Below are 26,540 nucleotides of genomic sequence, written 5' to 3' on the forward strand. Positions count from 1 at the left end.
TCAGTGACAAGGCCCTGGCCCCTCTGCTTTGCAGAAGAATTCCCACAAAGACAAAGTAGGAAGACGAGTATTTATTAGGTGGGAAAAAGAGCACAGGATGTGTGGATAGACACATGGGGAAAGAGTTGCTGAGTGACAGACACCCTCCTGGCAGTTTGAATTACTTTTATTTTTTGGCTGTGCTGAGTCTTTGCTGCTGCTTTCTCTGGTTGCAGGGAGCAGGCGCTCCTCAGTGCAGCGTGTGTGGGTTTCTCACTGTGGTGGCTTCTTTTGCTGAGGAGCACTGGTTCCAGGCGAGGGCTTCAGTAGCTGCGGTGCATGGCGATGGACTGGGAGGCCTGGCGTGCTGCACTCCATGGGGTCTGAGCAACTGAACTGAGCTGAACTGATGGGTTCAGCAGTTGTGGCTCCTGGGCTCTGGGGCACAGGCTCAATAGTTGCAGAGCATGGGCTTAGCTGCTCTGCAGCATGTGTGATCTTCCCGGACCAAGGATCGAACCTGTGTACCCTGCATTTCAAGGAGGATTCTTAACCACTAGACCACCACGGAAGCACTTTTATTGGGCATTTCTTCAGGTTTTGTTTGGCCAATTATTTTGACTTCCCTGGTGCAGAGTCCGTACTTACTACATCTCAGGATCCTCCCATCTGTGCATACACATCTCTTAGTCAAGATGGATTCTACTGAAAGGGCCCATAGGTAGTGGCATCACCTAGCATCACTCCCCTTTCAACCTGCAAGCAGCCTTCCTGCATGAGTGTAGTTGGGGAGGTCTCCTCACTTCCAGAATGAGAAATATGTGGTGTGGGCAGGGCTCAGCCTCCTCTCTCAACTGTCCTGCTATTCTCATCTTGAAGTATTAGTCCACAGTGGACGAATCTCCAATTGCTTGACCCTGGGAAGGCCATCTACCTCCTGGCTCTGTATAGGCTCCCTATCTAAATTCTTTTAGGTAGTTAAGGGAGAGGTAAAACTCTTTCTTGACTCTACTGGATCTCGACTGCCTTTGGCTCAAAACACTCCAAATGCCAAAGGGGCATATTTTGGGGTCATATATTTTTTGCTTCCCTTCACTAAGAAAGGAGATGAACATTCAAGTTGAGGTTGATATCACACTATGGAGAGTAACATTAGTCAGCTCTTTAAGATTGTCACATTTATTGGCTATCTGAATTTAGAAATTTAGACAGTTTGTGTTTAATCACCTGATGTCAAAAAATCAGTTGCTTAGCTAATGTTAACACTTTTCAGCTGTAATTTGGAACAGATCTATTGATTCCTCAATGGTTCTCTGGCGAACAAAACTGTATTATAAGATATAAGGAGTTGTTAGTCTAAGAACATGTGCCTCAAATGTTAATGTCAATGCTTGGCAGCAGGGACTGTACTTTTCTCAGGGGAGATGTGGACAGTAAAATTCAAAGTTGAGATTTAAACACACTCGTCAATCACAGCATGTGACAACGATGAATTATTTTTGCTAGTAACCAAAACATACTGAGTACTGGGGTGACACAGGATTCCTCTAACGGATGACTCTGGCTCTTGGATTCCCCGTGACCTGGTGAAGCTTTCTTAGGACAGTGAGGAGCTTTGAGATTCTTCTCACCCTCCTTCCTTCTCTCCCCCTCTTGCACAGGTTGTCAGACCTCTACTGAGGCCTGAAGGTCCTTCCCTCCTCCTCTTGCTCCCTCTCCTTTATCCTTCACAGAGTTTCCCCCACAGATCTCTTGCATATCTATTCCCTTCTTTGTATCTGCTTCTTTGGGAATTTGAGCAAACAAATCACCTGTATTGTCACCATGTTAAACTCTAGGCATCATTATTTCATTTAGTCTTCACAAAAGCCCTATTAAGACGTTATTACTGTTCCTATTTTATAAATAAAGAAACAAAGAGAGTAGAAAAGTAACTCCCATTATGATGCAACTAGTGACAGAGCTGGGATTTGAACTCAAGTCTGTTTAATTTCATGGAGCTGCAGACCTTATTTTAAAGCAATTAGATTTTATTAAATAACACCAAAAAGTAGACAGATCCCCAACAAATTTTTTCTGATGCCTCTTTGTGCTTTCACACATTATCACATTTAATCCTAATAAATCCATGAAGTTGAAACTACCATTTTACAGATGAAATTGGGGACCAAAGAATTTAAGTAACTCTTTCAAGATCATCTTGTGTAAGTTCGTAAGTCTGAGCTCACATAGGTCTTCTTTGAATTCAGCTGTTTCACATTACACTGATCTGCCAAACTAATCAAATGACAATTGTGTCCTTTTTTAGTTTTAGACAATGTCTTGAGAACTTTATTCAACAAAGAATCCCCTAAATGATTTCAACAGCCATATATGTTCATTCTCTCTTTATGAGTGTGTGTGTGTAAGTGTAATATATGTTATAGATAAAATACAATTAAGGTTATTTCTTGAGCTGCCTCTTATCTATTTGTATTTTAACCAAAACTTACCAGGAAATAGCTGAAGCACTGTTTCAAAAACCTGCCTCCAATAACACATTAGCAGTTGAGGCTGGAAAGCAGTATTCTCTGCCCACTTTCTGAGGCTTTTTAATATAACTTAATCGAATTATGAGGATTTTTGCTTTCGCTTCCTGACTCAGCTGCAGCCTTTGAGTTCACCACTCAAAAACTTCCCTTAACTAGAGTCACCTGATCAGGTGAGTCAGCAGTCTGCAGACTCATCGCTTCTAATGCCCAAACACTGGTGTTTCACTCTCCTTTAAAAGGACACAGCCTAGCAGTAGTGCCCTGACTTGGATGTGGAGCAGCCAGCCAGAGACTCAGCCAGCGACTCAGCCGTATTCAGACCCTAGAAGGGAGATGGTTAGTTTTGTCTGCTTTGTTTTTTTTGTCTTCTGTTTCTACAGAGAGGGCATTGTGGAAGGACATGGAGCAGAGAGGAGTGATATCGGGGGACCCAGGCTCAGGCAGGTCAGGAAAGCTAGGCAAATCCAGATATGCCACACCATGGGTGGGAACCAGGGGGAGGAGGGGAAGGGTGAGGGGTTCTGGAGCCACTCCTGGGCAGGGGAAAGCCCAGGGTCCCCCTACCCAGTCCACCCTGTGACTTCAGATGGGGAAAGTGAAAGTGGCCCAGTTGTGTCCTACTCTTTGCGACCCCATAGACTACACATTCCATGGAACCATCCAGGCCAGGATACTGGAGTGGGAAGCCTTTCCCTCCTCCAGGGGATCTTCCCAACCCAGGGATCAAACCCAGGTCTCCTGAATTTCGGGCAGATTCTTTATGAGCTGAGTCACAAGGGAAGCCCAAGAATACTGGAGTGGGTAGCCTCTCTCTTCTCCAGCGGATCTTCCCGACCCAGGAATTGACCCGGGGTCTCCTGCATTGCAAGCAGATTCTTTACCAACTGAGCTATCAAGGAAGCCCAGGCTCAAAGTTGGGTAGGGGGTTGGGCTTCCCTCATAGCTCAGCAGGTAAAGAATCTACCTGCCATGCAGGAGACCTAGGTTGAATTCCTGGGTTAGGAAGATCCCCTGGAGAAGGAAATGGCAACCCATTCCAGTATTCTTGCCTGGAGAGTTCCATGGACAGAAGGGCCTGGCAGGCTAAGTCCATGGGGTTGCAATAGTCGGTCATGACTTAGTGACTAAATCACCACCACAGACATCAGGAAGGGACAGGAGGCAGGGAGGATACAGGAAGGAGGGGTGCGAAAACCTCGTAGCTCTAGACAGTGCCCCCTCCCCCACTCCTAGAAGCCTGCTGCCATCACACCTGAGTGCCAGTGACAGCATCCACATCATTAAAAGCAATACACCCGTAGAGAGACCCTCACTCAGTCAGAACTGTGTGTCTGTGGACCAGTCCCCATGTGAGCCCCTTAAGGTGGACCCAGAAGCTGGGACACGTGACCCCTCAGAGCCCTTTCCTACCTCTGAGCCAACCTGAGTGGCCAATCACAGCTCACTGTCCACTAGGATGGAGAGAGGTACTCAAGCCAGGAGGGATTTGGCTGGAGTTGGTGTCCAGTAAGTAGGTGCTTGGCTGGGTCTGGAATGGGATTATGTGCAATTTTTTTTTTTTTCCTTTTTGGCTTATTTATATTCTCTTATATTCTTACATTTCTATAACAAATGGGTATAATTTCCATAAAAAAGAAATCAAATGCCAACCCCATCCTCCACCCCACCCTGGTTATACACAAAAACCATTACTCATTGTGGAAAGTCTAACATCGTTAACGGGACCACAGTTACCCACAGCTTGAGCTGAACTCAGCTTTTTCACCTTTTATCGTTAGCCTTCAATCCATCCCACAGATCTAATACGTACTCATTAATTTTTTCTGGTAACTTTGCATCCTCCAATGCCAAAATCGCCATCCTTTAAGGCCCAAACTCACCATTACCTTTTTAAATAAAATCTTTCTTCATCTGTCCTACTGAAAGCAAAACTTCCTGTGTTCCCCATCGTTTTGTTGTTCAATAATTATATGCAAATTGTTGGTCATACAATAAATATTTGTAGGTATAACTTGCTCTTTCTTAGTGAACTACAACTGAAGATTCTTCACCTTTGGCTAGCCTATAAAATATTTTTACATTCACCAACCTTTTATTGTTAAGAGATTGGGGGAAGGGAAGAGAATCAATATATATTTAAGGCCAACTATCTGTCAGGTGGGACTTCCCTGGTGATGCAGTGGTAAAGAACCCACCTGCCAATGCAGGAGACACAGGCTTGTTCCCTGGGTCAGGAAGATCCAGCGGAGAAGGAAATAGCAGCCCATTCCAGTATTCTTGCCTGGGAAATCCCATGGCCAGAGGAGCCTGGCGGGCTACAGTCCAAGGGGTCACACACAGTCAGACATGACTTAGTGACAGAACAATGGCATGTGTCAGGCTCAGGCAGGGTGTTTAAAGCTACCTCAACCCAGAAAGCATTCTTCTACATCCATTTTATGTTAGATTAAAAAAAAAAAAAACTAAGCTCACAAAGAATCAGTGACTTATCAGGGTCATAAACTAGCAAATACATGCCTGAGATTTTTAACTCGAGTCTTATTCTTTCCTTCACAAAATCATAATTGTACTCTATCAACATATAAGGGTTGGATTAAATGATGTAATGTACATCATTGACATGTAAAATATAATAAATTTACATTCATTATATGTAAAACTCCACTCAGGAAAATTTTCTAGCACGTTAGCATGGCTACATTCAGATAATACTCGAGAGGATTTTTGAGCCAGAAAAGATCCACCCTTATAGATGAGAGAGATGCTCAGAGGAATAAATTTCCCTGTGTTTAGACCTAGTTGGTAGATAAACCAGGATTAAAATCCAGCTAGAGGCAGTATAGCAAAGTGGTTAATACTATGGTCCTTGGAATCAGCATTGGTTCAAATCATAGCTCTGGCACTTAATGACTGTATGTAACCTACGAAGATTTAGAAAGCTTATCTTTGTTTTCTCATTCTTAAAAGAATGATAAAGGCCTACAGTGCTGTGAGAATTGAATGTAACACTGCACAGCAGAAAGGAAGCAATAACAAATACTAGGTGTTCTCTTATCTCCTGTCTCACTGTCCACTCTTCTTTGCAGGATAGCATGTTGCCTTTTGTGGATGGGTTGTCGAGTGGACATTACGTTGCAGGGTCAAAGTGAGTAACGATAAATAAGTGTGCATTTATTTATGTGGTAAGTCCCTTAAAAAAAAAAATACATGTACCAATACTTCTCTGTGGATAAATAACTTGTAAAAAGTTCATTCAATAAACATGTATTGAGCCCATAGTACATGCCAGATGCTGAGTACGAAATGAACAAAACAGATAAAACAGTGCTTTATAAGCACTGAAATTTGGTCGGGAAAAAAATCACTGAGATCTACCTGTGGGATGTGCAAAGCAAGTATGATTCACAGAGAAGTCAATACAATGTAATGGACATTAGTGTTTGAAATGAGCTGTACACATATACTTGTGTCTTTTTGTAAAACCAGTTATTCTTTAGAATTAAGTTCTAGGTCATTTCTAGTACTGGTCATTTCAACTAGATTTTAGTAAATTCCTTGACAATTAAGCTATTCTATTTCTTTACATACAGTAGACTACTGGAAAGGGCAGGTTTAGTTAAGCATACTCAAAAATATATGCTAATCACCATCTGTCTGAGGGTTACATGAGTGGCAAATAATAGTTTCCTAGTAGCCAGTAAATAGTAATTCCTTACTGGGCATCACAAAGTTCAGTTTTATGAATCTATGCTCATTTATTCATTTTCTCTTTCTACATATACACACAAATAGAAGCGGCCTAAACAGATAGCTGATACACCGGTCTGATACACTGGTCTTAGGGTCGCTAATATACTGATGGTCTCTAGATTGCTTGTATTTGTTTGAGTAAGGATGATAAAACTGGCTAAGGATCAATATAAAAAAAAATTTGGATTACTCATATGTCAAAATTCTTTGTAGTGATTCTTTAAATCCCTAACACATTCCTTAATCCTTAACACATTAAGGAATTAATTCCTTAACTCCTTAAATCTCTTACACTCAAGTTTTGCTATCCATTTGCCTTTGGAATGTGATATACTATCCAATTTTACTGGAGACTGAAAAGAATGATTTTGTCATTTATGAAAGGAAGTAGACAGCATAGTAAAAAGAGCCCAAGTTTGGAGTCAGGGAAACTGGGTTCAAAACTCAACTGCCATTTAATTGTATAACTTGTAAGGACATCTGAGTCTCAGTATAAAATGTTTGCAAAATGGGGACGATACGATTTTCCTTGTAGAACTGTAGGAAATTTAAATAAAATGATAAATGTAAAGTACCTGGCAGATAGCAGCTATTCGTGGCTAATGTTAGTGGCTGGCTATATTAATTTGAAAAGAGGTCACAAGTCCAGAGTAATGATTAAAAAAAAAAACCCAAAACACTGCCTATCTGACAACTAGTTGTTATATAAAAACAAGGCAACTTTTCTTAAATTATTTACAATCCTTGCAACTGAAGAAATAAGGAAAAACCACAAGATTCAATAAAAATGACAAAATCGGGACCAAGTGAGGTTACAAAAGTTCAAATTGTTGATCAACCAGGAGGTAACATGCTTCCATTACTCTCAAAAGATAACAAAGCATTTGCCTGATACATCAGGGTCCTTGAATTGAACATACTGCATTTTTCTTTATGGTAGTTATCCCTAGAACTATGTAGAACTAACTGGGGGTAAAAAAAATTAAAAAAAAAAAAAAAAAGCAGCCGCTTATGGAACACGTGATTGTTTTAGTGTAAGGTGGTAAGTGAAAACCACTTACCTGAACAAACTGCACGACTCAAGAAACAGAAGTCACCAAAAAGAGCTTCTCTCATCACATTTTTAAAATCTTCAACCACATGAGCACATTTCCTCACATTACCTTTTCACCCGAAGTAAATTCTCTTTAATTCTGCTTAGACCCCCATCTGAAATTCTCCTGAAGCTTTCATTAGGAAGCCTGGAAGAGTCCAGAGGTACTCCTTTCTGAAAGCACATCTATTCCTGACAACTCCTTTCCAAAAAGTAAAACTGTGTATCTAAAACCCACGCATGAAATTTTAAGCTTGCTCTCCTATCTCAATTAGCTCATGGAACAAAGACCATTCTCACCCAATTCAAACCGCGGCGGTATCGCTGAGTTCTCAATCAGGAACGACCCCCACCCCGACTCCCTTATCCCACTTCCAAAAATAGAAATGGTGTGCGCTTCAGCCGGCTGCTTGTCTCCCCTGCACTGTACTCCAAGATGACGGAAACCATACTCAGCAAAAAGATGGTAAAGCAGCTCTCGAAAATCAAGGGTGACCGCCACCCTGCCTGTGGGTGAGTGTGGACACTCCTTGACCACCGGTACAGAGACTGTCCTAAACGAAGTCGCAGTAGATGGTGTCTTCGGTCTTACCCAGGGGCACTTGGGGACCTGAGGTCGAGTTCTGAGCTGAAGACAGAAACTGGGTTGAGAAGACGGTAAAGTCGGACTCTCAAGGCCTTGTCCTGCAGTACAGAGGGTCAAGAGCCAACGGGACTGGATGGGGACTCCGAGTTCAACCCTCTCCCGCTTAACTTCTCGGTCAGACCAAGATGCTGCACGGAGTCTCGAGTGGACGGAAATACCAGGTCCAGGAGGCAACCCAGGAAAAAAAAAAAATCACTCACCAGTCTCCCAAGAGCTAGCAGGAGCTTGGCCCGTGAGTCCGGATCCAGCCGGGCAACCCGCTCGGAAGACCTTGACGACGGCTCGAGAGCGTCACTGACAACCACCCGGAAGTGGCAAATCGCTTCCGGGGCCGCGGAGCGCGCGGCGGGAAATTATTTCCCAGATCCTGGATTCGTGAAGCCACCGGTGCCGCAGTGGCGGTCTTCTTCCTCCCTGTCAGGGGCCGCCGCGCGGAGGCAGCCGCCCCAGAAACCCCGGCCGGGAAGGTAAAGGGTCTCAGCTCGGAAGACGCGGGGTTCACCCTGACCGTGTGGGGGTGTTACCTCCTGAAGTTTCGGCGGCGTCCGAGCCGTGAGGTTGCGGGAAGGCGCCGGGGCGGGGGAACGGTGGCCGCGCTTGCTTCTGGCGCTTCCCGCGGCCGCGGCTCGTCCGCGTCGGCGGGGTCGTGCGGCGGCGGGCAACGGGCCCCCCCGCGCCTCTGCTTGTGCTGGGGGCTGGAGCGGCTTCCCTCGCCTCCCGTTTGCACAGCTCGTTCTCCTGCCGGGAAGGCGCTAGGCCACCCGCGTCTCTCGTTTCCATAGAACCGCCTGGGACGCGTTTCCCCGAGTCCTGGCTTCTTGGCTGCTTTTCCATAACTTAGCGTCAATGCAGGTGGTTGGGAATTCCCCCAGGCCTACCTTCCTATGAAGAGGCAGATGCTGTCATTTATTTTTTTCTTCTTCCTGGTAGAATTTTAAACAAATCCCAAATGGTTCAAGAACGTCTCTCTGCGGCTCCTGTAGGCCTTGAAATACGCATTTAAACACGCGCACACACACACACGTTTCCCTAAAGAGAGGGGGTTGGGGCGGGCTGTGTTTCTGGGGATTATGGTATCTCAGCTATGTGAAGGCAGGGACCAAGGCGAAGGGATTATCCTGAGTTTGTTTTTTTTTCTCCCAAAGCCTCTCTGATTAAAGACTGACAGAAAACTTGATATGTTTTGAGTACTTCATATCAAGATTTGACCCGGAAATCAGATGAAGCTTGATTTTTGGAAGCGTCAAGCTCTTTTGTACGAATGAATATCCTATACCAGAAAAGAACAGTTATTGTTGAGACAGAAGGAATGAAAATTTAAACCTAATTTCCAGTGTAGGTGTGACAGGCTCTTGTGTCTTGTAAACTTTTGGGGGCTTGTGTTATTACGTGATGCCTCATTTCCTCGAGATACCTATTGATGTGCAAAGGGGTTCCCATTTTTGGCAAGTTTGACTAACCCGTCCTGCAGGTGTTTAGGTGGATAGGGGAGTTACCTTGGTTATGTCTTAAGTTAACTCCGTGTTAATTTAAATGAACTAGGATGTTTTAAGTACTTGAATATATAAATTTTTATTGTGAAGACAGCCTTCAGTAATGCAAAATATGCTATTAGATCTGTTTTCTAAATAGATTTTCTTTTGCCTTATTGACTTAAGTTTAATTATATCATTTAACATTAGCAGAAAGCATGAATCATGTTAAACAGTTTTTGAAAAGGTTGTCAGATGTGGGTTTTTTCATAGTCAAGATTCAGAACTCTGAATATTTCCACTAATGTCCAAAACCATTTTTAAGAAAACCAATAGTATAACTGAACAGTATTTGTCTGGTTAATTACTGTAAATACACTATTTCAGGAAAACATCTTAAAAATAAAATCAGTAATTCCATATAGGCTCTGAAAAAACAACCCTCTCTCAGAAATATAAATTAGAACAGTATGTTATTATTTGACTCTCCTTAAATATGCTAAAAGGAAATATGTGCTCTAAAATTTACTGTGTACTATTTCTTACCTTTTAAAGCCTCTTAACTGCTTTAAAGTAAAATATTCTTGAGACTTTTAAATTCACTTACTTACTTTCTTGATACCAGAATTACTTTGAAATAAACTGTTTTGTTTTTGATAGAGAAGAAAAGCCCATATGAATTAGTCTAGTGAATCATTAATACCAAATCCACTTAGAGAGGAAAATAATGAAAACTTTTCTTAAGAAAAAACTGGCACTCGTTGGATTGTTCCTAAAAATGCTTTGAAAAAAAAAATGCTTTGAAATTTTAGACACTGATATTATTTTTCTGAAATTAATTTGTAATTATGTTTAGATATTTTCAGTGATACAACTAAATGTCTCCTCACCCTCAAAGTAGATTCCTTATCTTATAAGGTTTCTCTTTTCCTCTCTGAAAGTAGGTTGCTTTGTAAAATTATAATGTTAGAAGTATCCAACTAGATTCTGAAATTAAAGTCAAAGTGTATTGTAGAAAAGGCATATAGTTTTTGCAGACACAGACTTAGATTTTGAATCTTGGTTTCTCCATTTTCTAGCTGTGTACCCTTGAGCTACTTTTTAATCTCTCAGATTCCCCTTCTCATCTGTACAAGAACTGTAAATACCAGTTTCATTTTTGAGAAGGAAATGAACATATATGAAGTAAATAAACCGCAGAACCCTGCTATGTCAATCTTAAACCGTTTACTCCTACTAAGTAATACAAAGTTCCTAGAATACTAAAGCAGGTGTGACTTCATCCCCCATGGCTAACCAATGTCTTCTGTCCATCTTTTACCCCTCAACATCTCTTTCATTCACCTTGCTTCCCTTAAGGCCCCTTTATCCCTAAAACTACCATCTCTAGCCCAGCTTGTGCCTTGTATAGTGCCCAAATAGACGGGGTATCTCCCTGAGTCCTCATCCCGTCCTCACCACGGGCACTTTGCTCTGCCACTTCTCCACCTCTTCCCTGTTCTGCTAGATCAGTCATCAGAGAGACCGATACGACTGCTTCTTTCCCAAACAATGCCATTGAGGTAAGAATATCCCTGAAGTCTCACCATTGGTGACCTTAGTCAAATAATTTACACACGCACACTCTACCTCTTCCCTGTTCTGCTAGATCAGTCATCAGAGAGACCGATACGACTGCTTCTTTCCCAAACAATGCCATTGAGGTAAGAATATCCCTGAAGTCTCACCATCGGTGACCTTAGTCAAATAATTTACACACGCACACTCTACCTCTTCCCTGTTCTGCTAGATCAGTCATCAGAGAGACCGATACGACTGCTTCTTTCCCAAACAATGCCATTGAGGTAAGAATATCCCTGAAGTCTCACCATCGGTGACCTTAGTCAAATAATTTACACACGCACATGTGCACACACATACACATATTCATGTCCCTGATCTTTGAAGGATGGGACAGGAAAAGATACTATAGCTTTAAAAGAAAAAAAATTCTAATGATCAGGTGAATTATATTAAGCCAAAAAAACCTAATTTGGCTCCTAGGCCAAGAGGGTGCAGAACTCCTAAACTCCACTTGATGATATAGCATTCAGCCAAACAGGATTTTACTTCCACAGTATGCGTTCTATGATTTTGAGTATTCCTTTTGTAGTGTTGGTTAAACTGAGGTCCAGCACTTTGACTTTTCTCAATTTGAGTATTATTTACTTTCCCAGTTTAATGCTTTGGATCCCTGATCTTTGAAGGATGGGACAGGAAAAGATACTGTAGCTTTAAAATTTTTTATTTTTTCTTTTCTAAAGCCCAGCTGAATTATATTAAGCCAGAGGCCTGATTTGGCTTCTAGGCCAAGTGTGCATGTACATGTGTGCTCAATTGTGTCCAACTCTTTGAGACCCCATGGACTATAGCCCGCCAGACTCCTCTGTCTGTGGAATTTTCCAGGCAAATATACTGGAGTGGGATGCCATTTCTTCCTCCAGATCTTCCCAACCCAGGGATCAAACCTGCATCTCCTTCATTGGTAGGTGGATTCTTTACCACTGAGCCACCTTGGAAGCCTCATAGGGGAAGAGGGTGCAGAATTCCTAAACTCCTCTTGATTTTAATAGTGTTTGGAGCCAAACAGGATTTTACTCGAACAATGTGAGTTCTGTGATTTGTGTATTCCTTTTGTAGTGTTGATTAAACTGGGATCCAACACTTGAATTGACTTCAGTTTTAGTATTATTTACTTTCCCAGTTAAATGCTTTTAGATAAGTCAAGTCATGAAAATCTTTTAAACTCTTTAATTCAAAGCAGCAATATGGATTGAATTTAAGGCTTAGTATGTCCTTTCCAAAAGAAGGAAGTTTTATTGGTGATTTTCCTTAGGTTGAAAATCAAAATAGTTCACTCAAGTGGCAAACATTAAGAAACTACTAGTTTTCAACCTATTGCCTTAAAATCGCAAAATATTCAGTAGTGTAGAAAAAGACCATGATATCATTTTACATGAAAATTAAGATACAGACTATATATACTTTTTTAATATTTTTTTACACACATCCTTAAAACCTTCAAGTCAGACCCCTCCCCTAGCCCCAAATATTAACAGTGGTATTAGAGTGAAGGAATTAAAGATTTTAACCTTTCTATATATTTTGTAATATTCTTCAAATTTTCTATCACCATGTGTTAATTAAAATTAAAACATAAATCAGTAAAAATTATTTTGAGGGAAATTTTAATTCTTAAATACAAACATTAGTTAAACTTTTTAATAAATACTTTATCTTAGTTAATAGCATACAATTTTTAAAATGCGTTATGTTCTCATAGTTCTATAATAATCTGTGTCTGATCATAAAAGAAATTGTAATACAGAGTAGGGAAGGTTTATCCTTATTTTCTAATCCCAGACCTCTTGAAGCATCCTTGCACTTCTTTTCGCCATACTTTTCTCTTTCACCCAACTGTTACACCCTGCTCTTACATACTCTTTCCCATACCATACCTTTCTATTCATATTGCTATTCTTGCCTCTGTTTCTTTGAATTCTCAACATATTCTAGCTGTTTTGTATTCTTCAAAGGTGTTCTAGCTATGTATCATATTGTAAAGAATTCATAGACCTAAAAACCTACTCTAGTGTCCTTAATTATGATGAGTGCTATAGGTTAATTTGCATTTTTAACTGGCACCAACTGCAGAGGAATGTCAGGCATCAAGGATAGGCCCATGTGGGAGATATTTTGGGAAAGTCCAGACCACAGGGACAGTTGCTTGTTCTTCGTAAATGCCAGCTCTGTTCGAACTCATTAATCTCCTTAGTTGTGTGTATTATATGATTCAAGGTAAGCAACTAGATTGCTTTTTAATTTACTGCAAAATTTTTGAAAATTAATATAAGAGCATCTTCTTTAACTGAAAATCTCATATATTTTTAAACTTTTGACAGTTAAGATAATGCATTTAACTTAAAAACGAATGCTGTGGGGTCTTTTGTTTTTCTTTTCCTGTTATCATGTTAGGGTAGTATCTTCGGTGTGAATATGTCAAGAATTACCCCCTACAAGTTCTAGAAAAATATCTAATTTCTGGAAATACTACTAGAACAATTACATCGCAGTTTATTTACTTTATTTCCTGTGGGAAGACTTCTAGCAGTTAGCTCTTCATCCTCCATATCCCAGAACCTATTACCAGCACAAAACGTCACTTTGAATTTATCTGGGTAATTGATAGGTGTTAACACCAAGTTTGTATAGTACGTTTCTTTGGGTTCACTGGTATATCAGCCTATTATTTATTGTTTTCTTACTCCTGTAGGGTCATAGAAAGAGACATTAAACCACTAATTTTTCAAGTATAAACAAATACATCATATCTGTGTATGTCTATGCCTATTCCTGCATCTATAGATAACTATTTTCCCTTGTAACTATATGACTTAGACCTGTGGTTATTAGTTTGTCATATGATGTGGTGGTAAGAAGGATTGCTAAGTGTATTGTAAACTCTGTTCAAGTAGATCATTTTATTATAGAATGCTATTAGATTAATGGGATTTGTTCTTTAAAAAAAAAAATTGCTAGTTATTGTGTGCTGTCACTGCAATTTGAGATTCTTTGGAAGTTTAGCTAATCGTCCAGTTTTTCTGATAAACTTGTTAATTTCCTATATTCTGATTTGTTTTTTAACACTTATATTTTCATGCTCTTTGATTTAGGAAGTCTAACTTCTTCACCTGTGTTTCTTATTCACTTTTCCTCTTTGCCTGTTTAATATCAGTTTCATTTTCATTGTTTTTCAAAGGAAAGAAGTTGCTTTAAAAAGGTTTTCTTGATTTCTACCATTGAGCACAGTTGGTCCTGTTTTCCTTTTACTGTGGACTCTTTGACAGAAAAGGCTGTTAAATATCCAAGGCGGCTGTATTTATTCCATCATAAGGACAGTATGATTTAGTATGAAAACTTTGCATTATATACAACTCTAATAAGTCCAAATCATTTAATAATTTGTACATCAATCTAAAATATGTTAAAATGTCACCTTGTTAATAATAAACATTCAAATTGTGAAATAGCTATTCCTAACTTGATTTAGAAGAGGAACATAATGATAGATTTCTTTCCCTTAAATTTCTTCATAACATATTTAGTTCTCAGGAAGCAGAAAAATACAATTTAAGATAATATTTATTAAACAACTCTTTTTCTATTCTGTTTTTGGCTGCACTGGGTCTTCGTTTCTGTGTGCAGGCTTTCTATAGTTGCGGAGACTGGGGGGCTACTCTCTAGTTGCAGTGCACAGGGTCCTCATTACAGTGGCTCCTCTTCTTGTGGAGTACGGGCTCTGGGCGCATGGGCTTCAGGAGTCGTGGCACGTGGGCTTAGTTGCCCCGCAGCATGTGGGATCTTCCAGGACCAGGGATCAAACCAGCATTCCCTGCATTGCAAGGCAGATGCTTAGCCCCTGGACCACCAGGGAAGCCCCTAAAATAATCTTTAAATCAGACTTTTTGGGTGGTAGCATTACAGTGATTTTGTTGTTGTTGTTGCTTTCTGTGTTTTCCTGTTACTTAATAGTAGTTGCTCTATGTGGGCATTTTATTTTATTTTTTTAATTTTCTTTTTTTGTTTTTCCAAGTTATTTATTGGTTGGTAGGTTGGTTGCACTGGCTCTTTGCTGCACGGGCTTTCTCTCGTTGCAGCGAGCAGGGGCTGCTCCCTCATGGTGCCCGTGCTTCTCACTGCGGTGGCTTCTCTTGTGGGGCACAGGCTCTGGGGACCGTGGGCTTTGGCAGTTGTGGCACATGGGCTTAGTTGTCTCACAGCATGTGGAATCTTCCCTGGACAAGAGGTTGAACCCATGTCGCCTGCATTGGCAGGCGGATTCTCAGCCACTGGACCACCAGGGAAGTCCAAGCACTTAAAAATAGCCAGATGAGAAAGATTTTAGGTTTTAAAGGCTACTCAAACTTCCCTTCTTTGGCAACATTTTTTTGAAATACCTACTAAATTTTTTCAGACTCAAATAAAATACAAGTAGTAGGTGAAATGTATATGGTTAAAACACTTGTATTCCTCTGATGAAAATAACTTTCAGGAACTGTAAAAACAATTAGATTGCCTTTTCCATTAGAATACCAAGGTGATATTCACAGATAGGTTTCCGTGTTTCGAAAAAGACCTATTATTTTCTCAAGGAAATTTTCTCAAAGGCTTTGTCATTCCCTAGAATTAGTGATAGCGGTTTTTCTCCCTTGTTTTGGTGGTATGCCTTATAATTCCCATTCAGCTTTGTGTGTTAATATGTGTTCTGCATTAGACTAAATCATGATTTCTAGCAGCAGCATGTTTTTGTAAAGTTTTTGTATACTATTGATACTAGTCTTTCTTAATAGATATTATCACTCAAAAGCTGTTACTTAACCCATGTAAGTGGTTTAAAAATTTGGATGATTAATGTGGTAGAGTTCCTTGTGTAAGAAGCTACTTATTTATTTACTGATGATAGTGTTTTACATATATGATTATTCCATACGACACCAAGCCCTACTGTGGCCACCTTATAATTTTGTACTGGCCAAACTTATAACAGTTGTTTCACTGGAGAGCCTTATCCTTGAAGACACTTTCTGTATGTTCTTTATCTTGAACTTTAGGATTTTCAGGGATTAATGCCTAATATCCCTTTCCCTCCTTTGGAGCCAGTAGAGAAATACAAATCAGGTAGGTTGAGGCCAAAGAATCTTCCTGTTTACTGAACAAAAATTGGTTTAGAGAAGTTGGATTTGATGTGCAAGTCCAGTGTGTTTCTTATTACCTAACCTCTGAATTGATTTACACACCCAGGCAGTACAGTACTATTACTGGCAGGTCCATAGGTCATGTTAACAAGCATTAATACAAACCATTTGCATATAAATATGCATATGTGTCTGGCAAAGTATATTTAGTCAGTTCTCTCAAGTAGCTTTTCCTCCTTAAGTAAGGAGTAATAAGGGATAGAGAGAGAAACCAGCAGTGCTATTTCCCTACCAGAAGTTTCACTCTTATTTAACCCCGATTAATTCTTTAAATTGTTTATAGTGAGACTTTATTTCAGTTTCTACTCTAAAATGAATCTTAGAAATGGCTGTGAATTTTCTTTTTCTTGGCCAATAAATGTGCCACCTCAAATACAAAGTAGATTGTGAGCTTCATTTAAATACAAGTTAATGACTCCATCAAAATAAATTTGCTGCTGCTGCTGCTAAGTTGCTTCAGTTGTGTCCGACTCTGTGCGACCCCATAGACGGCAACCCAGCAGGCTCCCCGTCCCTGGGATTCTCCAGGCAAGAACACTGGAGTGGGTTGCCATTTCCTTCTCCAGTGCGTAAAAGTGAAGTCGCTCAGTCGTGTCCGACTGTTAGCAACCCCATGGACTGCAGCCTACCAGGCTCCTCCGTCCATGGGATTTTCCAGGCAAGAGTACTGGAGCGGGGTGCCATTGCCTTGTCCGAAATAAATTTGGAACCTGTGTAATTTTTTCAGTCTACTTTGTACATTATGAAAGTAACATGTAGCACAGTTAGTAGATTAGGAATAATTTAGTATGTGTGTATGTGCTCAGCGACTCAGTCATGTCCGACTCTTTGTGACCCCGTGGACTGTAGTCCCTGAGGCTCCTCTGCCCTTGGAATTTTCCGGGCAAGAATACTGGAGTGGGTTGCCATTTCCTCCTCCAGGGGATCTTGACCCAGGGATTAAACCTACGTCTCTTGCATCAGCAGGTGGTTTCTTTAACCACTGTGCCACCTGGGAAGCCCAAGTTCCCATAAACCTACTATAACATTTGATGTAAATACTGTGGTACCATAAGTTTATCAAGTTCTCCAAGGACTTATTGATACATACTACTCAGTATCTATCCACAAACACTGAAAATTGGTATGACATCTGTGTGTTATTGTCCACAAGTGTCCAATTGTTCAGTTGCTCAGTCTTGTCCGGCTCTTTGTGACGCCATGGATGGCAGCATGCCAGGCTTCCCTTCAATATCTCCTGGAGTTTGCTAAACTCATGTCCATAGAATAAGTAATGCCATTCAACCATCTCATCCTCTGTCGCCCCCTGCTCCTCCTGCCCTCAATCTTTCCCATCATCAAGGCCTTTTCCAATGAATCGGCTCTTCACATCTGGTGGCCATAGTGTTGCAGCTTCAACATCAGTTCTTCCAATGAATATTCAGGGTTGATTTCCATTAGGATTAACTGGTTTGATTTCCTTGCTGTCCAAGGGACTCTCAAGAGTCTTCTCCAACACCACAGTTCAAAAGCATTAATTCTTCGGTGCTCAGCCTTCTTTATGGTCCAACTCTCATATACCACAGCCTTGACTAGGTGAACCTTTGTTGGCAAAGTAATGTCTCTGCTTTTTAATATGCTGTCTGGGTTTTCTCATGGCTTATCTTCTAAGGAGCAAGTGTCTTTTAATTTCATGGCTGCAGTCAACATCCGCAGTGATTTTGGAGCCCAAAAAAATAAAGTCTGTCACTGTTTCCTATTTTTTCCCCTTACCATGAAGTGATGGGACCGGATGCCATGATCTTCGTTGTTTGAATGTTGAGTTTTAAGCCAGCTTTTTTACTCTCCACTTTTACCTTCATCAAGAGGCTCTTTAGTTCTTCTCTACTTTCTGCTATTAGGGTGGTGTCGTGTGCATATCTGAGGTTATTGATATTTCTCCCAGCAGTCTTCATTCCAGCTTGTTTGATCCAGCCCAGCATTTGCTGGATCATTTTGAATGATGTACCCTGCATATAAGTTAAATAAGCAGGGTGACAACACATAGTCTTGATGTACTCCTTTCCCAATTTTGAACCAGATGGTTGTTCCATGTCTGGTTCTAACTGTTGGTACTTAACCTGCATACAGGTTTCTCAGGAGGCAGGTAAGGTGGTCTGGTATTCCCATCTCTTGAAGAATTTTCCAGTTTGTTGTGATCCTCACAGTCAAAGGCTTTGGCACAGTCAGTAAAGCAGAAGTAGATATATTTCTGGAATTCTCTTGCGTTTTTTCTATGATCCAGTGGATGTTGGCGATTTGATCTCTGGTTCCTCTGCCTTTTCTAAATGCAGCTTGTACATGTGGAAGTTCTCTGTTCACATATTGTTGAAGCCTAGCTTGAAGGATTTTGAGCATAACCTTGCTAGCATGTGAAATGAGTACAGTTGTGCAGTAGTTTGAACATTCTTTGGCATTGCTCTTCTTTGAGATTGCAATGAAAACTGACCTTTTCCAGTCCTGTGGCCACTGCTGAGTTTTCCAGATTTGCTGCCACATTGGGTGTAGCACTTTCACAGCATCATCTTTTAGTATTTGAAATAGCTCAGCTGGAATTCCATCACCTCCACTAGCTTTGTTGTAATGCTTCCGAAGGCCCACTTGACTTCACTGTCCAGGATGTCTGGCTCTAGGTGAGTGATCACACCATCATGGTTATCCAGGTCATTAAGACCTTTTTTGTACATTTCTGCATATTCTTGCCACCTCTTCTTAATATCTTCTGCTTCTGTTAGGTCCATACCGTTTCTGTCTTAGCAAAAACAATACTTTAAAAATAAACATAGTATTATGATGAAATTTTCTAAGTACTTGTCTTTTTCTGAAGAATTATACTCATCAGTGTGTTCTAGTGGCAGGTAAAGCTTTCAGTGTTAAAACCAGAAAACAAATCATTTTATTTACAGCCGCATTTTGAGAAGATCACTTTTAAAACTAATTTCTATTGCACATAAGCATTTGAACATTGATATGTACAGTTAAGCCTTATATCTTCAGTAGTTTTTATTACTCATAGTTAAGAAAAAATAATGTCAACCATATGAATAACATGTTTAACATATGTTGTCTTCTTTATATGTATATGTTAGATGGAAGATGATGCCCCAAAGCATATTATCCAGATGACAGGATTTAAGGTAGAAGAAAAAGAAGCTCTAGGCAAATTGCTTTTAAAACTGGATTGCACTTTTATCAAGAGTGAGGTGAGTACAGTTCAAGGTATAGTTGAAGAATAACTAAACTACTGGCCTACAAATGATAAAATGCCCCCTTGAAATTGTAAGGATAGACAGAATATGTTAAAAAGGAAATCTTACCTTAATAGCATTTTTTTGTGTGGATTTTTCCTTCCAGAAATACAAAAATTGTACCCATCTAATAGCTGAACGCCTGTGTAAGAGTGAGAAATTTTTAGCAGCTTGTGCAGCAGGTGAGTTAACTACCTCCCCCTCACTTTTGAAGTGAAAAATCTTCATGGTGAAGAAACAATGCTTTAATCTCTGGAAAGATAGTAGGTTTATTGTATCAAATATAAATGTGGCTCTTTCTGAAACTTTTCTGAAAATGTCTGATGTATTATTTTTGCTTTGATTTTCTCAATCACACTTTAAAAAGGTGTTGAAGACCCAGAAATACTTACTTCACCTCGTGTAAGTGCTTTATATGAGAAACAGAGATTCTAACAGGAAGGTTTGGTACAAAATGCCTTTAAAAAAAGCTTTTGTTGAAGCCTCGGCCATTCTCAGTCAAGTTTCTTTCCTTTGATCTATCCTGGAAGAGTTGCTGTTTTTGTTCTCTTGCTCCTGCTTCCCCTCCTATCCATCCTATGAAGCATCGATCATTCTGTTTTACTAAGATTTAAAATTTTCTGAACTTGTATTAGGGCTTAATCTCCTCTCTGCTTGTCACCATTGATGTTCCTTTTATAGTTTTCTCTACTGTGATTGATTTGGTGTATCATTAGTCCACTTGCTTTTTTTTATTTCCCCTTCAGTATTTGACACAGGTGAATTTACTGGTTTTTTTAGTAACTTACCAGAAAAACATTTGGATTCATTATTATCTCCACAGATGAAAACATATATTTTATCTGCTGTTTAAAAAGATCATTGATGCCTATATAAAGAAACTACAGAATGTTATTAAATATTCTTGAAAATTCATTGTTTTATAAAGTATAATAATGCTGTAAACATTATTGTAAAAGTTTTTAGCATGGGAGAAAGAATATGAACCTCATTCAAATTGGTAAGCAATAATAGTCATAATTCAATATATTTTATTTTATTAATCCTTTATATTTTACACAGTAACAGAATTATAATTATTTATCATAAGAAAGATTACATACAGTGTTCAGTGATGTAGGTCTTTCATTATCAGAAAATGTAGGAAAACATAGTTCAAAGATAACATTGGCAGTGTAGAAAAAGGCATGTTGAAACAGGGCAAACTTTATTTGTTATTTGGTCTTTATTGTTTATCAGAACCAAAATTCTTTTGTGGCTAACAGTTCATTTGCTTTCTAGGAAAGTGGGTGCTAACTAAAGACTACATAATTCATAGTGCCAAAAGTGGCAGATGGCTTGATGAAACAACTTACGAATGGGGATATAAAATTGAAAAAGACTCCCATTATTCACCTCAAATGCAATCTGCACCTAAAAGATGGCGAGAAGAACTGAAACGCACTGGTGCTCCTGGAGCCTTCCATAGATGGAAAGTTGTCCTCCTTGTTAGAGCAGATAAGCGAAGTGACTCTCTTGTAAGGTGAGGTCTCATAAAAGCTAAAGCAGTGAATGTGAAAACGATTTTGGTTTTCTTAAATTATTGTTGTTCAGTTGCTCAGTTGTGTCTGACTCTGCAACCCCATGGACTACAGCATGCCAGGCTTCCTTGTCCCGGAGTTTGTTCTTCAAACTCATGTGCATTGAGTCGGTGATGCCATCCAACCATGTCATCCCCTGCCGTCCCCTTTTCTGCCCTGAGTCTCTTCCAGCATCAGTGTTTTTTCCCATGAGTTGGCTCTTCATGTCAGGTGACCACAGTATTGGAGCTTCAGCATCCGTCCTTCCAATGAATATTCAGGATTGATTTCCTATAGGATTGACTGGTTTGGTCTCCTTGCATTCCAAGGGACTCGCAAGAGTTTTTTTCCAACACCACAGTTCGAAAACACTCAGCCTTCTTTATGATTCAACTCTCAAATCCATACGTGGCTACTGGAAAAAACTGCTTTGACAAGATGAACCTTTGTCAGCAAAGTGATGTCTCTGCTTTTTAATTTGCTATCTAGGTTTGTCATAGCTTTTCTTCCAAGGAGCAAGCGTCTTTTAATTTCATGGCTATAGTCACTGTCTGCAGTGATTTTGGAGCCTAAGTAAATAGTCTGTCATTGTTTCCATTCTCCCTATTTATTGCCATGAAGTGATGGGACCACATGCCATGATCTTCATTTTTTGAATGGTGGGTTTTAAGACAGCTTTTTCACTCTCCTCTTTCACCTTCATCAGGAGGCTCTTTAGTTCCTCTTCACTTTCTGCCATTAGGGTGTCACGTACATATCTGAGGTTATTGATATTTCTCCCAGCAATCTTGATTCTAGCTTGAGCTTCATCCAGCCTGGCATTTCTCATGATGTACTCTGCATATAAGATAAATAAGCAGGGTGACAAAATAGAGCCTTGACTTACTCTTTTCCCAATTTAGAACCAGTCTGTTCCATGTCTGGTTCTAACTGTTGCTTCTTGACCTGCATACAGATTTCTCAGGAGGTAGGTAGGGTGGTCTGGTATTCCCAACTCTTTACAAATTTTCCAATTTGTTGTGATCTCCACAGTCAAAGGCTTTAGCGTAGTCAGTGAATCAGAGGTAGATGTTTTGCTGGAATTCCCTTTTTCTATGATTCAACTGATGTTGGCAGTTTGATCTCGGTTCCTCTGTCTTTTCTAAATCCAGCTTGTACATCTAGGAGTTCCTAGATTCAAGAACTACTGAAGCCTAGCTTGGAGAATTTTGAGCATAACTTTGCTAGCATGAGAAATGAGTAGAGTTGTGTGGCAGTTTGAACTGTCTTTGAGATTCAAATGAAAACTGACCTTTTCCAGTCCTGTGGCCACTAAAGAGTTTTCCAAATTTGCTGGCATATTGAATGCAGCAACTTTCCCAGCATCATCTTTTAGGATTTGTAATAGCTCAGCTCAGATTCCATTAGCTCCACTAGCTTTGTTTGTAGTGATGTTTCCTAAGGCCTACTTGACTTTACACTCTAGAATGTTTGGCTCTAGGTGAGTAATCACAGCATCGTGGTTATCTGGGTCATTAAGACCATTTTTGTATAGTTTCTGTGTATTCCTGCCAGCTCTTCTTGATATCTTCTACTTCTGTTAGGTCCATATACCTTTTTGCATTTCTTTGTAGTTATTTTTTTGTATTTCATTGCAGTTACTCATTAATTGATAGCCTAGTTAAGCCATTCTGCTCATTTAAGTATTATGTGGCTAATGGAACAGAATCTATTTTATAGCATTGCATTATTCTCAGGGTCTCAGTTTTACTTTTTGTGTTATTTCTAGGCCAACTCAAGTAAAAAAAAAATTTAAATTAGAAGATGTTTGTTTTCAGTTGTGAAGCACTTACAGATTTTTGTAAGTGAAGTATTACATTATACAAAGGGTTTTTTCTAGGTTTATGTAATGCAGTCTTCATGGTTCATACGTTTCCCTCATCATTACATTGCTTTTTATATTTTGCATCATTTTAAGACTTATTTAATAAATTGTGTTTCAAGACTGCTGTGACTTTTGCAGGGAGGGGGTAGTCTAAGGGCTTTTTATTATTTTTGCTGAAGTGTAATGTATAGACTGTAAAGTCCAAAATTTTTTACTGTATGTTTTGAGAAGTTTGGACAAATTTATGCTCCCATATTACCATACTACAATCAAGATCTCTAAATTTTACATCATCCAGAAATATTCACTTGTGCTTTTATACATTTAATCCTGCACCACCAAACCAAAGAACCACCAATTTCTTTTTTATCACTGTACATTAGATTTGTCATTTTTTGAGGTTCATGTAAATGGGATCATATTGTATATATTCCTTTGATATAGCTTCATTTGCCTGCCTGGTTATTTTTGACATTCATTCATGTTGTATGTATCAGCATTTCTGTTCTTTTTGTTACTGAGTGGTATTCCACTCTATTGGAGAAGGAAATGGCAACCCACTCCAGTGTTCTTGTCTGGAAAATCCCAGGGACGGGGGAGCCTGGTGGGCTGCCATCTATGGGGTCGCACAGAGTCGGACACGACTGAAGCGACTTAACAGCAGCAGTATTCCACTCTATGTATACATCAACAGTCTGTTTCTTTATTCACCCGTGGATGGACATAGGGATTTTTTGGTTTTGTTTTGGCTAATATGAATAAAGTGGCCATGAACATTTAAATATAAGTCTTCATGGAGACATATTTTCATTTCTCCTGGATAAATGTCCAGGAATGAAATAGCTTGCTGAGATGGCAGCTGTACATTTAACATTATTAAAAAATGCTAAACTGTTTTCCAAGTAGTTGTACCATTTTATATTTCTGCTAGCAATGTCTGAGAGTTCCAGTTGTTCTGTAATCGCTTTGGCACTGTTGTCCAGAAATCAGTTTACCATATTTGTGTTGTGTATTTCTAAACTTCTTCTGTTTCATTGATACCTACATCTACCTTATACCAAGAGCACACTGTTTTGGTTACTATAGTGTTGTAGTGAGTCTAGAAATCAAGTCATGCCAGTCTTCCAATTTTGTCTTTTTCAAAATTGTTTTGGTGATTCTAGATCCTTTATATTTCTATATGCATTTTATAATCAGTTTCTCGAAAAAAACAAGCTGGGGTTTTGATTGAAATTGTATTGAATCCATAGATCAAATTGGGAAGAATTGGGGTCTTAATATTGAGTCATTCTATCCATAGACTCTGTTTCTCTGGAGAGAAAAGTTAATCCATTAATCTATTAAACATTCATTTTTGTCATTAATGTATTATAGTTTTTGTTGTATAAATCTTGCACTTAGTAAAATTTAATTCTATGTGCTTCATATTTTGAGATGCTATTATAAATCAGTTGCTCAGAAAGTTTTTATCTGCATCTATTGAGGTAATTGGCATTTCTCCTTTATTCTGTTAGTATGGTAAATTATTTTGGTCAGTCCTTAAATGTTAAACCAAATTTGTGTTCCTGAGAGACATTGTAGTCTATTACCCATTTTTAATAATTGCTGATTCTGTTTGCAAATATTTTCTTAAGAATTTTTGTTTCCTCAACCTGATAAATGACACCTATGAAAAAATCTAAACAATATCATGGATTTTTTTTTTCCTCCATAATTGGGAACAAGACAAGAATGCTCACTCTGACATTAATATTCAACATTTTACTAGAGGTACTAGCCATTGCAATAAGGCAAAGAATAAATAAGAGACATATCGCAGCATAGCCCCCAACTAAAACAAACAAATTTATTAAAAAAAAAAAAAGAGACATAGAGTTAGAAATAAATAAAAATACTTGGTTTTATTTCCAGAAGACATGTTCATATACTAAATAATTTACCCAAAAAAAGCTATTAGAACTAATTAATAACTTTAACAGATCATAGGAAAATAATGTAAAAAAATTATTTTTGTTTGCTGGTGATGAACAATTGGAAATTAAAATTTAAAAAGCAACATGATTTGGTTTTTGGTCATTTGATTATGTGTCCAAGTATGTGTATGTGCATTTTATGTATTTATTATTTGTTGTTTATATTTGTTATTTGCTTGAAGTTTTCTCTTTAAACGTTGGGTTTTTTGTCTTGTTAATTATGGAAAATTCTTGGCCATTATCTTTTAAATATTTCTTCTACTGTGTTCTTCTTAAGATCCATTACCTGTACTTTAGACCATTTGATTCTGCTCCACAGTTTTTGCTTGCTCTTTTCTGTTTTATTGACTTACCAAGTTCAATGGTTTCTTCCTCAATTCTGTGCAGTTTGTTGATTAGCCTGTCAAATAAATTCTTTTATATACTACCTTAATTCTACCTTTTCCATTGTACTGTGCTAAAATTCCCCATATGTTCCTGAAAATTTCCCACTTATTACGTCCTTTAACATGTCATTCACAGTTATTTTAAAGTCACTTTTTAAATTTTTCAGCATATGGACTATCTCTCATGCTGTTTGTTCCTTTACCTTTTGACAGTTTGTTTTTTCCCCATGCTTTTTGTGTATATGTTGTGTGGGTTTTGTTTTGTTTAATACATGGATATCCCTACAGAAGAACAGTAAAGACTGAGGTGAATAATGTTTATATCCAAAAATGGATCTACCTGTAAGGCAGATAGTATAGAGTGGTTGAGTTAATCTTGTCGGTTGTTGAGCTGGCTTTAGGTTTGTGTGTGCTGTTTTCACCGTCAGCACATCATTTTATTTCACTCCAGCAGTGGTCTACCATTTCCTTGTGCTTAGCATGGGGCCTGTGATGCTGGAGCGTTTTTCATCCCTGTTCTTCCTTCACTCAGAGCTCTCGGTAATCCCTGGACTACTTGGTCACAGAAGGGCTCTTCGTATTCTTCCGCTGTTGCTTCTTACTCATTTCTAGGCTGGAGGATAAGGGTTGGTGTGTTTTTGTCTGTCGGATAAGCTTTAGTCTTACGCATTCTTCATGTCCTTGGTCTCTGGGGTTAATATATACCTATTGTTTCTGTCTCAGTGTCCCATGACAGCCAAATTCTCCCTTGTATTGTAGGCAGTAAAAGAAAGATTCCACCTCTCCCACAGCTTTAGGTGCCTGCTTTGTATTAGTACAGGGGCCTAGGCCCAAGTGGCCTTCCTGCCCCTTCTCCAGGGACAGGTGGCTTTTGCTTCTATATCCAGTCTCTTCTGGGCTGCACAGCAGGAAGCTTTCCTACTCCTTTCCCAAAGGCAGATGAGTTTTAACTTCCACTCTTCCAAAAAGCAGTGCATCTTTTCCTGGGTTCTGAAGTCAAAAAACTTGATCTTACCTAGATGGCTTCAGGCTTCTGCTTCTTAAGAGAGATGGAGTCAAGGAAGTGGTTCTGGTTTTATGTCTATTTCTTGTTGTCAGGCAGTCCCCACTGGCCCACCTTCACTACCGTCGGGGATTCCTGCTGTTACTTGCTCCTAATCTTTTTCAGGAATCCTTAATAGAGGCTGGGGGCGAAGAGCTTGCAACTTGAGGGGTCATCCTTTCATG

At 39.3% G+C, this 26,540-nt stretch overlaps 2 protein-coding genes across 28 annotated transcripts in view; one reads left to right on the forward strand and one right to left on the reverse strand.

Moving 5' to 3' along the window:
* The window catches only part of KIAA0825 (KIAA0825 ortholog), a 404,341-nt gene extending 396,058 nt beyond the window's left edge, over positions 1–8,283 (reverse strand). For 19 of the 20 annotated variants that reach the window (XR_014056215.1, XR_014056216.1, XR_014056218.1 and 16 more), the window contains exon 1: positions 8,200–8,283. The gene's annotated coding sequence lies outside the window, so the exon portion shown is untranslated. Of the gene's footprint in view, positions 1–4,705; positions 4,830–8,199 lie in introns of those variants that run through there. The other variant, XM_081498687.1, reaches the window with a different exon arrangement.
* The window catches only part of SLF1 (SMC5/6 complex localization factor 1), a 76,202-nt gene continuing 53,426 nt past the window's right edge, over positions 3,765–26,540 (forward strand). For 3 of the 8 annotated variants that reach the window (XM_081498697.1, XM_081498699.1, XM_081498700.1), the window contains exons 1-4: positions 8,369–8,466; positions 19,373–19,486; positions 19,638–19,713; positions 20,813–21,053. In XM_081498697.1, the coding sequence (XP_081354823.1) occupies positions 19,373–19,486; positions 19,638–19,713; positions 20,813–21,053 (431 nt within the window). In that variant the 5' untranslated portion in view covers positions 8,369–8,466. Of the gene's footprint in view, positions 4,017–4,887; positions 5,656–8,368; positions 8,467–19,372; positions 19,487–19,637; positions 19,714–20,354; positions 20,532–20,812; positions 21,054–26,540 lie in introns of those variants that run through there. The other 5 variants (XM_081498704.1, XM_081498705.1, XM_081498698.1 and 2 more) reach the window with 4 other exon arrangements.

Source organism: Giraffa tippelskirchi, chromosome 6 (assembly GCF_054371585.1).
Source record: "Giraffa tippelskirchi isolate mGirTip1 chromosome 6, T2T-mGirTip1v1.2.pri, whole genome shotgun sequence".
In the NCBI taxonomy this organism is placed as follows: domain Eukaryota; kingdom Metazoa; phylum Chordata; class Mammalia; order Artiodactyla; family Giraffidae; genus Giraffa; species Giraffa tippelskirchi.